The 12273-nt window shown below is 32.6% G+C and overlaps 2 protein-coding genes across 7 annotated transcripts; one reads left to right on the top strand and one right to left on the bottom strand.

The window, feature by feature from the left end:
* The first annotated feature begins 2 nt into the window (after positions 1 to 2).
* LOC143209522 (E3 ubiquitin-protein ligase RNF25) lies at positions 3 to 10245 on the top strand. Of its 6 annotated transcripts, none has more exons than XM_076425270.1 (8): positions 3 to 482; positions 595 to 810; positions 892 to 963; positions 1554 to 1794; positions 1897 to 2115; positions 2700 to 3011; positions 3082 to 3270; positions 3408 to 10245. In XM_076425270.1, exons 2-7 carry the CDS (start codon positions 785 to 787, stop codon positions 3262 to 3264), a joined length of 1053 nt encoding a protein of 350 aa, XP_076281385.1. In that variant the 5' UTR covers positions 3 to 482; positions 595 to 784; the 3' UTR covers positions 3265 to 3270; positions 3408 to 10245. The 6 variants fall into 6 exon arrangements, 5 of the variants coding, with proteins under 5 accessions (XP_076281385.1, XP_076281382.1, XP_076281383.1 ...); XR_013009102.1 differs by having other exon boundaries at positions 4 to 482; positions 3082 to 3572; positions 3800 to 10245; XM_076425267.1 differs by having other exon boundaries at positions 4 to 482; positions 3082 to 10245.
* LOC143209514 (uncharacterized) lies at positions 5542 to 8724 on the bottom strand. Its single transcript, XM_076425246.1, has 3 exons — positions 6927 to 8724; positions 6588 to 6647; positions 5542 to 6507 (listed from the first exon to the last, which is right to left on the bottom strand). Exons 1-3 carry the CDS (start codon positions 8121 to 8123, stop codon positions 6259 to 6261), a joined length of 1506 nt encoding a protein of 501 aa, XP_076281361.1. The 5' UTR covers positions 8124 to 8724; the 3' UTR covers positions 5542 to 6258.
* Positions 10246 to 12273: the final 2028 nt, after the last annotated feature.

Raw genomic sequence — 12273 nt, forward strand, 5'->3', positions numbered from 1 at the left:
CAGTGGTGAGATACCACTGATAATATATCAGTGCCTTAGAGTCGCTAAGGGTGAAATAAGGTACGGAAAAGAAAATTGCAGATATTTTTATGCAAGTTAATTGATGTATTCAAAGAAAGAACTAATTCAATCGAGATGAAGAATTAGGACGACAGTGAGCAAATTCTGAAGAAAGAAGTTACAATTACGACCGTGATCGACCATCACTAATCATGAGGGCGCAAGGTCAGAAATTAGAATGTCATTATTGTCATATTGTTGAAATACCTTGAATCTCACAAATAAATTATTCTACTTTCGCGGGACTTGCTCCAGGGCACTGAACATTCTATGATACGCCACTGATGCATATATATATGTATATATACAATATATATAGGTATAGGTTGATGGCTATGTCATTGTCATATGCATTTGGTTTGAGTTTCTAGGGAAACCTAGTTAAACTGAGCTCACACACCGCAACGCTATTGTAAATATATGTAAATATATATGTACAATTTAATTAATCTAAGAAACATCAGTAAACAGAAGTTATATAATAGTAAGTATTGCTTGTAAGCGAAAAATGGAATTCTAAATTACTTGTTTTAGTGACATTATCTCGGAACATGTTACTAATAATTTCAACTCGAGCCAGTTGGTAACAGTAATAGTAGCAGAAGGCTTTCAATATTGACGCTTATCGAAAATCTTGTAACTGTTGAAGGCTGAAAAAATCTTCGTTGTCAAATTCGAAGTAATTTTTAGAAAATATATCACGGTATTGTTTGCTTCAGAAACAATGTCAGATACGGCAATAGATGAAAGGTAATTCTCGGGAAGGTTCACGATGAATGTTTGTCAAAGACAGTCACTTTAGCTTAATATTTACAAGACTTTTTTTTGCAGAGTAACTGACGAAATTGAAGCATTAAAAGCAATTCTACTCGACGACGAGTTAAACATAAAAGTAAACGAAAGGTAAGTTTATACCTACGTGGAAAATCTTGTGCGTGTAACCTAGTTATTTAAGTAATTTGATTGTCATTTGAAAAGTTTAATTTTCTATACGTTTTAATAATAGTTTTTTCCTTGTACAAAGTTTTTGTTGAGATAGGAGGGGTGCCTTTTATTAAAACTATTTTTTTAATTGTGCTGGACAAATGTACTTGATGTACAAATACACTTGATAAAAAAACCATCAATTTTTTGTATATCTACTCAATAGCATTGAAATAACTTTTTAAAAGTTATTTTTTTTCCATTTGAGTAATATGTGACAATTGCAGTCAATTCTAATCGACTATTCTATGATTTACAATCCTAATTTTATATGAAGTACATTCTTTTATAAAATGGTATCATGAAAATTATTAATAAATAATATTTGCAATGTATTTGCAACAATTTTTATAATACTACATAAACTTATACATTACTTTCAAAATATGTGTAGTCAATAAATTCTGTTTATGTTAGAATACTAATCTTTAATAATTAATAACTATGCATACCATTTTTAATATTATAGACTTAAACAATTAACGAGGTAATGATAAATACTTTTTCAGAGGTGAGCCGGAATGTATTGAAACTGTATTATTTCCTTCGACTGGTGAAGATTCCCAATCGCAATATGTTTGTGCAATATTAATTGTTCAATTACCTAAAGGATATCCTGATGTATCACCTACTATTAATCTTAAAAATCCTAGAGGGTTAGATGAAGAAACGGTAAAGCTTATGCAGTCGGATGCAGAAGCAAAATGTAAAGATTTTATAGGTCAGCCAGTTATGTTCGAACTCATTGAGGTATGTCAGGGATGCGTTATACATCATTTCTAAAAAAAAATTATACGTTATGTTATGATTGTTATAATAATTAGTAATAAATCTTTTATATTATTGAAACAGTTAATAAGAGAACATCTTACAAGAAGTAATCTTCCTACGGATCAATGTGCCATATGCCTGTATGGTTTTCGAGAGAGAGATGAATTTACAAAAACAGAATGTTATCATTATTTTCATTCACACTGTTTAGCAGCTCACGTAGCAGCTGCAGAGCGGTATTATAGAGAAGAACAAGAAAAATTGCCACAATGGCAGCAAGATACTAAAAATAAGTTTCAGGTACAGCCACTGTTTTTAGGACTTAAGGGGGTAGACTCATTTCTAGGGTTGCAAGGGTGCCGGATGCGCCCTTTCATTTCTTGATAATGCAAAGATGGGGTTTTTCAGTAGTCTAAAGCGCTAAATAACAGATCAATCTAGGCCGCAATCGCTCTCAAAAGTCCTATTTTTACGTTTATGAGTCGTAATTTGCATTATTCGGCAGCATGTAGCTGTCGCACCTTCATGAAAATAGCTACATACACAGCCTTATGTTTCCGAATAATGCAAATTACGCCCGTAAACGTAAAAATAGGACTTTTGAGGGCGATCGCGGCCTAGATTGATCTTTTATTTAGCGCTTTTGACTACTGAAAAACCCCATCTTTGCATTATCGAGAAATGAGAAGGCGCATTCCTTGCAATTCTGGAAACACACACACACACACAAGAGCCTACTCCCTTAATTTTAACATTTTGTGTGACTTTCATTAGCTTCTTTACATAATTTTATATGTAAATTTTCTTGTATTAATTGTATTATTTTATGCTATAACGTAAATATTTACTTAATAATTTTGTTTGACAATAACGTATCTGTACAGGCTATATGTCCCGTGTGTCGAGAATCAATCAATTGCGATGTAGAGAGTCTTTGGTCAGCTCCACTCCCAATCGATGTCGAGGCTGCAACAGATTTTTCAGTTACCGCAGAACTGAAAGAGTTACAAAAGCAAATGGCAGCATTATTCTTGAGACAACAACAAAGAGGTGGTATAATTGATTTGGAAGCTGAAGGTGTAAAACTACTAGTAAGAACAGAAGATGAATCTGGGGCAGCTACTGAAGAACTGAATCCACCAGGGACAAGTTTAAATACATTTTCAAATCAGACTGTACAGCCTGTTAATCAAATGGTATGTTTGTATACTTTTAATTATTTATTTAGAGATGTGCGGAAACCCCTGATAAACATAATTTTCTTAGCAGTTATCGCAATCAAGACAGTCCTTACATCAGGCACAAAATCATGCTCAATATCAGTCACGTCAATTACATCATACTTACCATGGACACAATAATCATGGTCATCGGAATAGAGGTCGTGGACGGGGTCATTACCGCCGCCAGTTTGACAGGGTTAGACAGACGGAATCAACTCCCACATGACAATGGGTTCGAGATAAACTTTACTATCTGGTCTTCTATTTCATTAAGTGTACACAAAAATGTTTAACATTAGTAGTATAATTATGAATATATTATATAATAACTGTTCAATTTCAAATCACTTTCACGTGATAAAATTATAGGTATTATCGTTCAGCAACATTCCCGTTGTAACGGTGTATAAAATGAGGCATGTTGATACTACCAAGGACTGTTTGTGTAGACTGAAGCCATGGTGCTCTTTTAAACGATCTGCAGTCGTACAAAGTTGATTCATTTTTTTTTAATATAGATGTGTACACAGAGCTGTAAGTACTATAGCAAATTATAAACGAAAAAAGAAAGTTCACAATCAAATATTTAACACTAAAAATATTTTATACCAGTGATTTAGAATTTAATAATGTAGAAACAAAAAAAAGATAACATATATCATTTGTATTATGTAGATTTTATGATAATTTTCGCGTGCGATTTCAATTTATGATACTCATTTTTGTGCTATCACATATATCAATTGTCGACAATATTATAGGTCGTGACATATAACAGAGCAAACATGGATCAGTATTTAAACAGACATTTACTTATTCCTTCCAAAGGAATAGGAAATTAACGCGTATATTTGGAGGCAATGTAAATCTTTAGGAAAAAATATGTATTACTATTATATCTCAAGTTTAACATACGAAATATACCTTTCAAAAGTTGAGAATCTTTGGTTTAATGCATAAATCAACCATTACTTCTGTAAAAAATGTTTAATCCGTAATTCAAATTCAATTAGTATTTAAATTAATCTACGTGTTTTTCTAATTATCAATATTGATTTATATACTATATATATATAATATACACATAACATATATGTTCAAATAATTTTATTATATTAATGGCTTTTCTCTCTCTCTCTCTCTCAGTCTTACTATATACATTCAACATTTCCGTAATTCTTATTGTTAGTTTAGTTTGGAACTAATTAAGACACAAAATTTATTGTAAATGTGTTTCTGTCGCACATAAACAAGAAGATTAGCAATAATTTAAAAAAGCTTCCTTACAATTATGATACTTTTGAAAAAAACGACAAAGTATGAAACAATTGAATCATTGATTCAATAAAAAATTAGGCATTAATTTGTTTCGCAATAACATGCATCTTTATATATAAACAAAACTGTTACGTTATAATTTCAAATGATTTAAATTATTTATGACTTATAGGAAAATTGAATAGGAAATATTTATATTTAACAGAATAAAAAGTCTTAATTTTCACAGAGAAAACAAACATAAAGTAGATTATTTCTATATTACTTAATTTTTAATATTTTCGGTAAGAATTTATTTATTAATACAAATTATTATTAGAACTTTATAAGAAATGACACTGTCATGATATATGATAACATTATTGGAAAATATTTATTTTATAATTGTGATATACTGCTATGTATATTTATTGCATATTAATTTATTTTTTTATAAAGATAATAATACAATTATTGCTTTTATAATTATATCTTCATAGAATAATATTCATAATAATTAGTATAATTTCAAGAATACATATTCTATGTACATAAGCTTATTTTTTAAATTTCAATCATACTTTTACTCAAAACAAATTTTATCTTCCTGTTTGGATTTTATATTAATTTTTATACATATTTATCAAGAAACATATTTTATTGCGTATATCTGTAAAGAAAAAAAACTGAATATTGCTTTTCTATTCGATGTAATATTTTTCCGTAATATTTTTTAATAGTAAAATAAGAAAATTATAACATAAGATTTAGTAGACTCATTGTGTACATTTATATTCATTCGATATATTCAAAATTACAAACTTTTTCATTTTAGTTATCATTTCACTTAAATGTAATAAGTTTCTTTTTAAATATTTCAAAGTATACTAACATTACTGAACAGATCGTACTCTGAAATATTTAAGCAAACTTTATTATGGATAAAATTTTAATAATTAATTATTACAATATCCTTTATATTCTTTAAGATTACTAATGTAAAATGTGATAAAATTTTAATATAATAACTTACAAACTTGAAGTACCTTTGACTCTTATTTTTAATAATCTCTCCTGATTTTATATCCAATGCACTAAATCAAATTACTTATATTTACAATAATTTTTATTTTAAATGAATACTTTGTGATTCAATATTTATTTTATGACTCCTTATATTAATACTTTTTCCATATTTGTTATTATCTCTATGTCTAAATAGAAATATAATTAAAGATGAAAAATGTTCAGAGTATTTATAATTATTTATTCTCGTGCACGTTGTTAGATGTACAAAAATAGTTTTGGCTATAACTAAATGCATTTACAAACATTCATTGAGACCACTTTTTTTTTATTTTTTAACTAAACATAGATCAATTTTCGTAAGGTGCTATTACATTACATGATGCAGTAATTCAATAATATTTAGTAGGTTCCTGCCGCTTAAAAGTTATTTTTAAATAATAAATGGTTATAAATATATGTATGATTTTTTAGCAATAAATATGTATTTTAAATTAAAAACAATGTTATATTTTACTATACATTATATTATCTACAATCTACAGAGTTGTGTGTACAATACTTTTTATTGCTAATGTCAAAAGTAACCGGCTGTAAGTGATTACTAATCACTGATTAGCTTTATTAATTTTAATAAAGTTAAATTACAAATAATTTAAATTTATTTTTTTAAATATATATATATATTTACCATTAAGTGATTCGATGTAAGATAACATATTTACAATTCAAATATCTTTTAATAAGTCCCTTATTATTATTTAAATAATATTAAATAATGTGTTTAAATTATTTTAACATACATATTGAACGATATATATTTTTACTGTCCAATCACCATTTATCATATATTTTATATATTATTCTACTATTTAAATATACAATTCAAAATAATACCTATAAAAGTATCACTTTTTACGCAATTAATAACTTAATATTATGCAATGCATTGTTCTCTTAAGTTGTGTAGTTTTAGTTGTAAATGATCAACTTCTGTTTGCACTGGTTTACAAAAGTCTTTACTTCTCAAGAGAATACTAGAAGCTTTATTTAATAATACTGGATTAATGGAACTTGGAGATGGAATGTCTACAGAAATAGAACTAACTATGCTAATATCACCATACCCTTCATCAATACTTTCATCTGAAGATTTGCTCAGTGTCTTCAATTGGTCTTTTAAATCCTAGAAAATAAAATAGTCTTTATTATCATATAACACTTAAAAATAAATTTATTATATGTACAGAATTATATGAACACTACCTTATTTCTTATTAAAACCTGCTTAAGACATTCACGTAAGGAAACTTCAGTTTTATTTTGCTGAAACATAATAATGATACTATCATTATAACTAGACTTCGGATTTTATGCATTTATAACAAAAATGAGCAAGTGCAATTTAAAGCAGTGAAAATATTAAAAGTCTTTAAGAGTATTAAATATATATTATTTTCACCACATTAAAATTATTAATGAAGAATATAAATTTATATTTAGCTCCTGCAATTGATGCACAAACATTTTATTTTGCATACACATCCGGAGTCTAATTATAACTAATTTTAAAGTTTAATCAGTTTGTAAAATAACATTCATTACCATATCGTCTATTCGTCCTTTTACTTCGGCACCATATACTTTGTTCTCCAAATTTTTAAGTTTACGTTTTTCTTGCCGAAGTTTCCTGATAAGTGCAGAGTTGGCCTCGTACGATAAGGTTTTTAAGCGTTTATTTTCATTTATTACATCTTGCATTGAATTCAATTTTTCTTCCGCTTCTACATTCTTTGATTTTAGAAGCTTATATTGTGCAATCATTTTTGTCAATTGCAATCGTAACTGGAAAATTGCATCTTCTATCTGGCTTTGTTCCTGTTTGGAAGAAAGTAGAGTAGTCTGCAATGTTTCATTCTCCGATTTTAATTTTTCAATTTCAAATTCAGTTTTGCGCAATGTGTCGGCAGTTTGATTTTTCTCAGTTTCGCATTTCTGTATATTTTCTTCCATTGTTGTAATTAATATACGTTGCTTGGTCAAGGCATTCTCCATTAACATTTTCGATACTTCGTTGCCCAAAAGACGTTTTTCTAGAGTCTTTAGCTCTGCCTTTGTTTCTCGTAGTTCATCCTCTGCCAACTCTAACTTTGTAGATGTATCTGGAGGAGTACCCAATGCATTGTTATCTACGGTCTGCGAAACAGTTTGCAGTTGATTGTTCGAATGATTTTGTATTTTTAAGCACTGTACTTCGTGCTCTAAACCATGTTTCTCTTTTTGATATTTTTGAAGGAGTTCGGTATAATCCATATTCAATTGCTTATATGTTGCATTTATGTTTACTATAGTTTGTTGCCTTTGTTGCAATATTCCTTGATAGGTATCTATCTCTAATTGCAAAGTTTTTTTACTTGCTTGTAATCCATGCACTTGAGATTGATACCATTTTGCAGACACGTCTGCCGCTTGTAAACGATTATATGTGTCAGTTAAAGTGTTTTGTACTTTTTGCTTCTCTTGAAGTACCGATTGCATTTCTACATATAACTCTATAATTTTTCCTTTAAGCCCTTCATTCGCTGCGATTCTAGCGTTTAGTTCGATGCGTAGATTTTCCAAATCTACTCTAAGCCGTTCATTATCTAATTCCAATAATGCAACACGTTTCGACAATTCTGTGTTGGATACATCAGGTGTTGATAAATGTCTAATGCGAAATTCATCTGTTATCAATTGCAAAGAATCTGTTGATGTGAGAGAATCTATGTCTCCTTTAAATGAATCAGATAAGTTGTCCATTATTTCGAATTCAGTGAAACTTTAATATATATTATCACGCGAAATCTTTTCGTACTAGATGCAGCATATTATTATTAATTATATGTAGAAATTGAGAAAGTACTATTGTACAGTATCAAGTAATTCATTCCATACAGCAGTTTTAGGTATTTGTTCGTTAGTTTTTATAAAATGCATTTGATTTACATGTTGTACATTGCGAAGCCTTCGGATTTCTTTAATGTGACGTCGAATTACAATGAACATATGTCAAGCACTCGAGAATAAGACGTCTTTTAATCGTTTATATGTCACTTGCCATTATGTATTCGCTTTGGCTTACACTCACTTACACTCACTTACACTGACTTACATTGCTCCACACTTACGCTTATATACACTTAGTGTGTCTTGCGGAAGAAAATCTCAAGTCTCAAATTCCTCAGGCCTCAGGTACCTATTGGGTACCTATGGGTACCTATTTGTGAAAAGAGCAAAGTCACGTGACAAAACTAGCAAGGAATTAGAATCTTACTAGATTTTGGGTTGAAACATGACTTTGCGGGCCTCGGCTTTTTGTCCATATTTGAGCAGGTTTTGGGCAGGGTGAGGGCTCATTCTAAAAAGGAAAGTTAAATTCAGCGCGCTCAACTCATGATTTAACGAGATTATATTTATATCTCATAATATGAGTGTTCAAAGTAGAGAAAAAATCGAGAAAAACACCCGCAGATTCCAATGTATTTTTCTGTCTCTAAAAGACTTTTTTGACTGATATGATGGGGCACCGGCACTGTGGGGCACAGCGCACTGCGCTGAACCTTCCTCTATCAAATGAATCTTTGTGCAGCTCAAAATATGCTCGTATAAAAATATAAAGCCGAGGCCCGTGATTGCATTCACATAGCAGAGATTTCCCCATATTACGTTCATGAAGACAATTTTAGTTCAGCTAGTTTAGACGAGATGGCGCCTAATCAGGAGGACTGTCATAGCAAAACTGACACAGACGAGGTATTCTCGTCGGTGGCACTAATATTAGTGCGACCTGCCCTGTATAACGCAGTATAACGGCATTCGCCAATTTGCCACATTAGGGTGAGCGCATACTAGAGGGTCTCGAGAAGGCCGCGGATCGTTTCGAGAAGGCAGGGGCCTTGGAGGAAGGGAGCAAGGAGTCCATGCGGCAACAAATCTCTAGCAGGTAGACGGAGAGCAAAGCTCCGCGGCCTTCTCGAGACCCTCTAGTACACTCTAGTATGCGCTCACCCTTAGTGGGACCGTGCTGTCTTCTTACGAAGGCAGAATTCAGGACCGAGCTAAATGGAATATGGAAATAGCAAGCAACTCCATCTCGTGTTCATCAGACAGTTATGTGTTTATCAGTGTTACCAAACTTTTTTTCTGCACAGAGGTTGGTAACACTGATAAATACCCAAAAATCTGGAAAGTCGCGTGACTATCCAACAGTATCCAATGACTATCCTTCCCATTTCGAAGAAACGACAACGCTATGTGTTGGTAGGGTGTCAAGGTCACTAAATTTGGCGACACGAAGCTTATAGATCCCGATAAGAGTTTTGCCTCTGGTATATACTGTATCAGAGGTATTATTTACATATTGCACCATAACCAGGGTATCGCCACTCAATGTATTTTTCTGTTAGCACGGAAATCGAACGCCATCTGAATTTCGTGTTACATAACTAACGGGTAAACGCGGGAATTTTAAATCCATACTACCCATTCCTTGCTAATTTATAATTTTTATTTGAAAATAAAACAAATTAAAACATTTTAATACATTTTAAATTCAGTATATTGAATATTGTAACACTTACAAAAAGTATATGTACAATTTTCTACTTATTAATAAATTCAAACCATATTATCAAGCGCGATAACACTGTTTCATTACAAATATTGCAAATTAAACATTATTTACAAACTTTTTCACAATGAGAATACATCAAATGCATATCACAGCAATTAACAATGAACTGGCTCAATAAAAAGCAAAACAATGTATAACACACATCCACACATATCGTATATCTCGTAACACACATCGAGATCGTACAACACACATCGCAACTCGCAGAACATACATCGAGATCGTATAACACGAGATATAAGATGTGTGTTACGAGATGTACGATGTGTGTTACGATATATACGATGTGTGTTACGAGATATAAGATGTGCGTGGATGCGTAACACACATCGTATATATCGTAACACACATCGAGATCGTGTAACACACATCACCCACATCATATATCTCGTAACACACATCGTATATCTCGTAACACACATCGTACATCTCGTAACACACATCTTATATCTCGTAACACACATCGTACATCTCGTTACACACATCGAGATCGTACAACACACATCGCAACTCGCAGAACATACATCGAGATCGTATAACACGAGATATAAGATGTGTGTTACGAGATGTACGATGTGTGTGATGTGTGTTACGATATATACGATGTGTGTTACGATATATACGATGTGTGTTACGAGATATAAGATGTGTGTGGATGCGTAACACACATCGGATATATCGTAACACACATCGAGATCGTATAACACACATCACACACATCGTATATCTCGTAACACACATCGTACATCTCGTAACACACATCTTACATTTCGTAACACACATCGAGATCGTATAACACACATCACACACATCGTATATCTCGTAACACACATCGTACATCTCGTAACACACATCGAGACGTACAACACACATCGCAACTCGCACAACATACATCGAGATCGTATAACACGAGATATAAGATGTGTGTTACGAGATGTACGATGTGTGTTACGACATATACGATGTCTGTGATGTGTGTTACGAGATATAAGATGTGTGTAGATGCGTAACACACATCGTATATATCGTAACACACATCGAGATCGTATAACACACATCACACACATCGTATATCTCGTAACACACATCGTACATCTCGTAACACACATCGAGACGTACAACACACATCGCAACTCGCACAACATACATCGAGATCGTATAACACGAGATATAAGATGTGTGTTACGAGATGTACGATGTGTGTTACGAGATGTACGATGTGTATTACGACATATACGATGTCTGTGATGTGTGTTACGAGATATAAGATGTGTGTAGATGCGTAACACACATCGTATATATCGTAACACACATCGAGATCGTATAACACACATCACACACATCGTATATCTCGTAACACACATCAACATCGTATAACATACATCGCATATCGCAGAACATACATCGAGATCATACAACATACATCGCATATCGCAGAACATACATCGAGATCATACAACACACATCGCATATCGCATAACATATCGCATATCGCAGAAAGCGAGGGTCATCTGCCCTTCCTTTGCGCAATCAACGATCGGCTCAGTGGCTAGACTACGACGAAGATTCAAAACACTTACCAAAGCCACAGTTGCACCAAAAGAAGGTCATGGTGATAGTTTGGTGGTCTGTGGCCGGTTTGATTCACCACAGCTTCCTGAATCCTGGTGAAACCATTACAGCTGAAAAGTACCACCACCAAATCGACGAAATGCACAAGAAACTTCAAGGTTTGTGTCCAGCACTGGTCAGCAGAAATGGTCCTATCCTTCTCCACGACAACGCCCGGCCGACCCTTCAAAAGTTGAACGAATTAGGCTACGAAACTATCTCATCCACCATACTCACCAGATCTCTCGCCCACCGATTACCACTTTTTTAAGCATCTCGACAACTTCTTGCGTGAGAAATGCTTCAAATCCCAGAGAGATGCTGAAACGGCATTCAACGAGTTTGTCACCTCCAGGCTCCAGAATTTTATTCGACCGGAATAATAAGATTCTCCAACCTAATACATTGAAACCGTATATTTTTGTTTACAACTGTTTACAACGTGCACCAAAATACTGGCATCAATTCCATCTGGCGGACTGTTTGAGAATTACTCCTGCAAGTAGTGACATCTTTATTTCGTGTTATAGTACTAAATTCGTGCTAACAGTTCTCCTATTAGAGTGGCGATACCCTGCACCATAACATGGCGCCAGCATCGCATTAGATGCAAGCCAATGCAAGCAGAGGCGATAGTCTGAGTAGCGCGCATGGTTGTTCGATGTC

This window comes from Lasioglossum baleicum, chromosome 6 (genome assembly GCF_051020765.1).
Source record: "Lasioglossum baleicum chromosome 6, iyLasBale1, whole genome shotgun sequence".
Lineage (NCBI taxonomy): Eukaryota > Metazoa > Arthropoda > Insecta > Hymenoptera > Halictidae > Lasioglossum > Lasioglossum baleicum.

Bases quoted from the DNA above. Each gene is read 5' to 3' on its own strand.
- LOC143209522 (XM_076425270.1), top strand. From the start codon at position 785: ATGTCAGATACGGCAATAGATGAAAG. The intron at 811-891 runs GTAATTCTCGGG...TTTTTTTTGCAG, and splicing joins GATACGGCAATAGATGAAAG to AGTAACTGACGAAATTGAAG. The intron at 964-1,553 runs GTAAGTTTATAC...ATACTTTTTCAG, and splicing joins AACATAAAAGTAAACGAAAG to AGGTGAGCCGGAATGTATTG.
- LOC143209514 (XM_076425246.1), bottom strand. From the start codon at position 8,123: ATGGACAACTTATCTGATTCATTTAAAGGAGACATAGATTCTCTCACA. The intron at 6,648-6,926 runs GTAATGAATGTT...ATTATGTTTCAG, and splicing joins AAGGACGAATAGACGATATG to CAAAATAAAACTGAAGTTTC. The intron at 6,508-6,587 runs GTAGTGTTCATA...TTTATTTTCTAG, and splicing joins AGGTTTTAATAAGAAATAAG to GATTTAAAAGACCAATTGAA.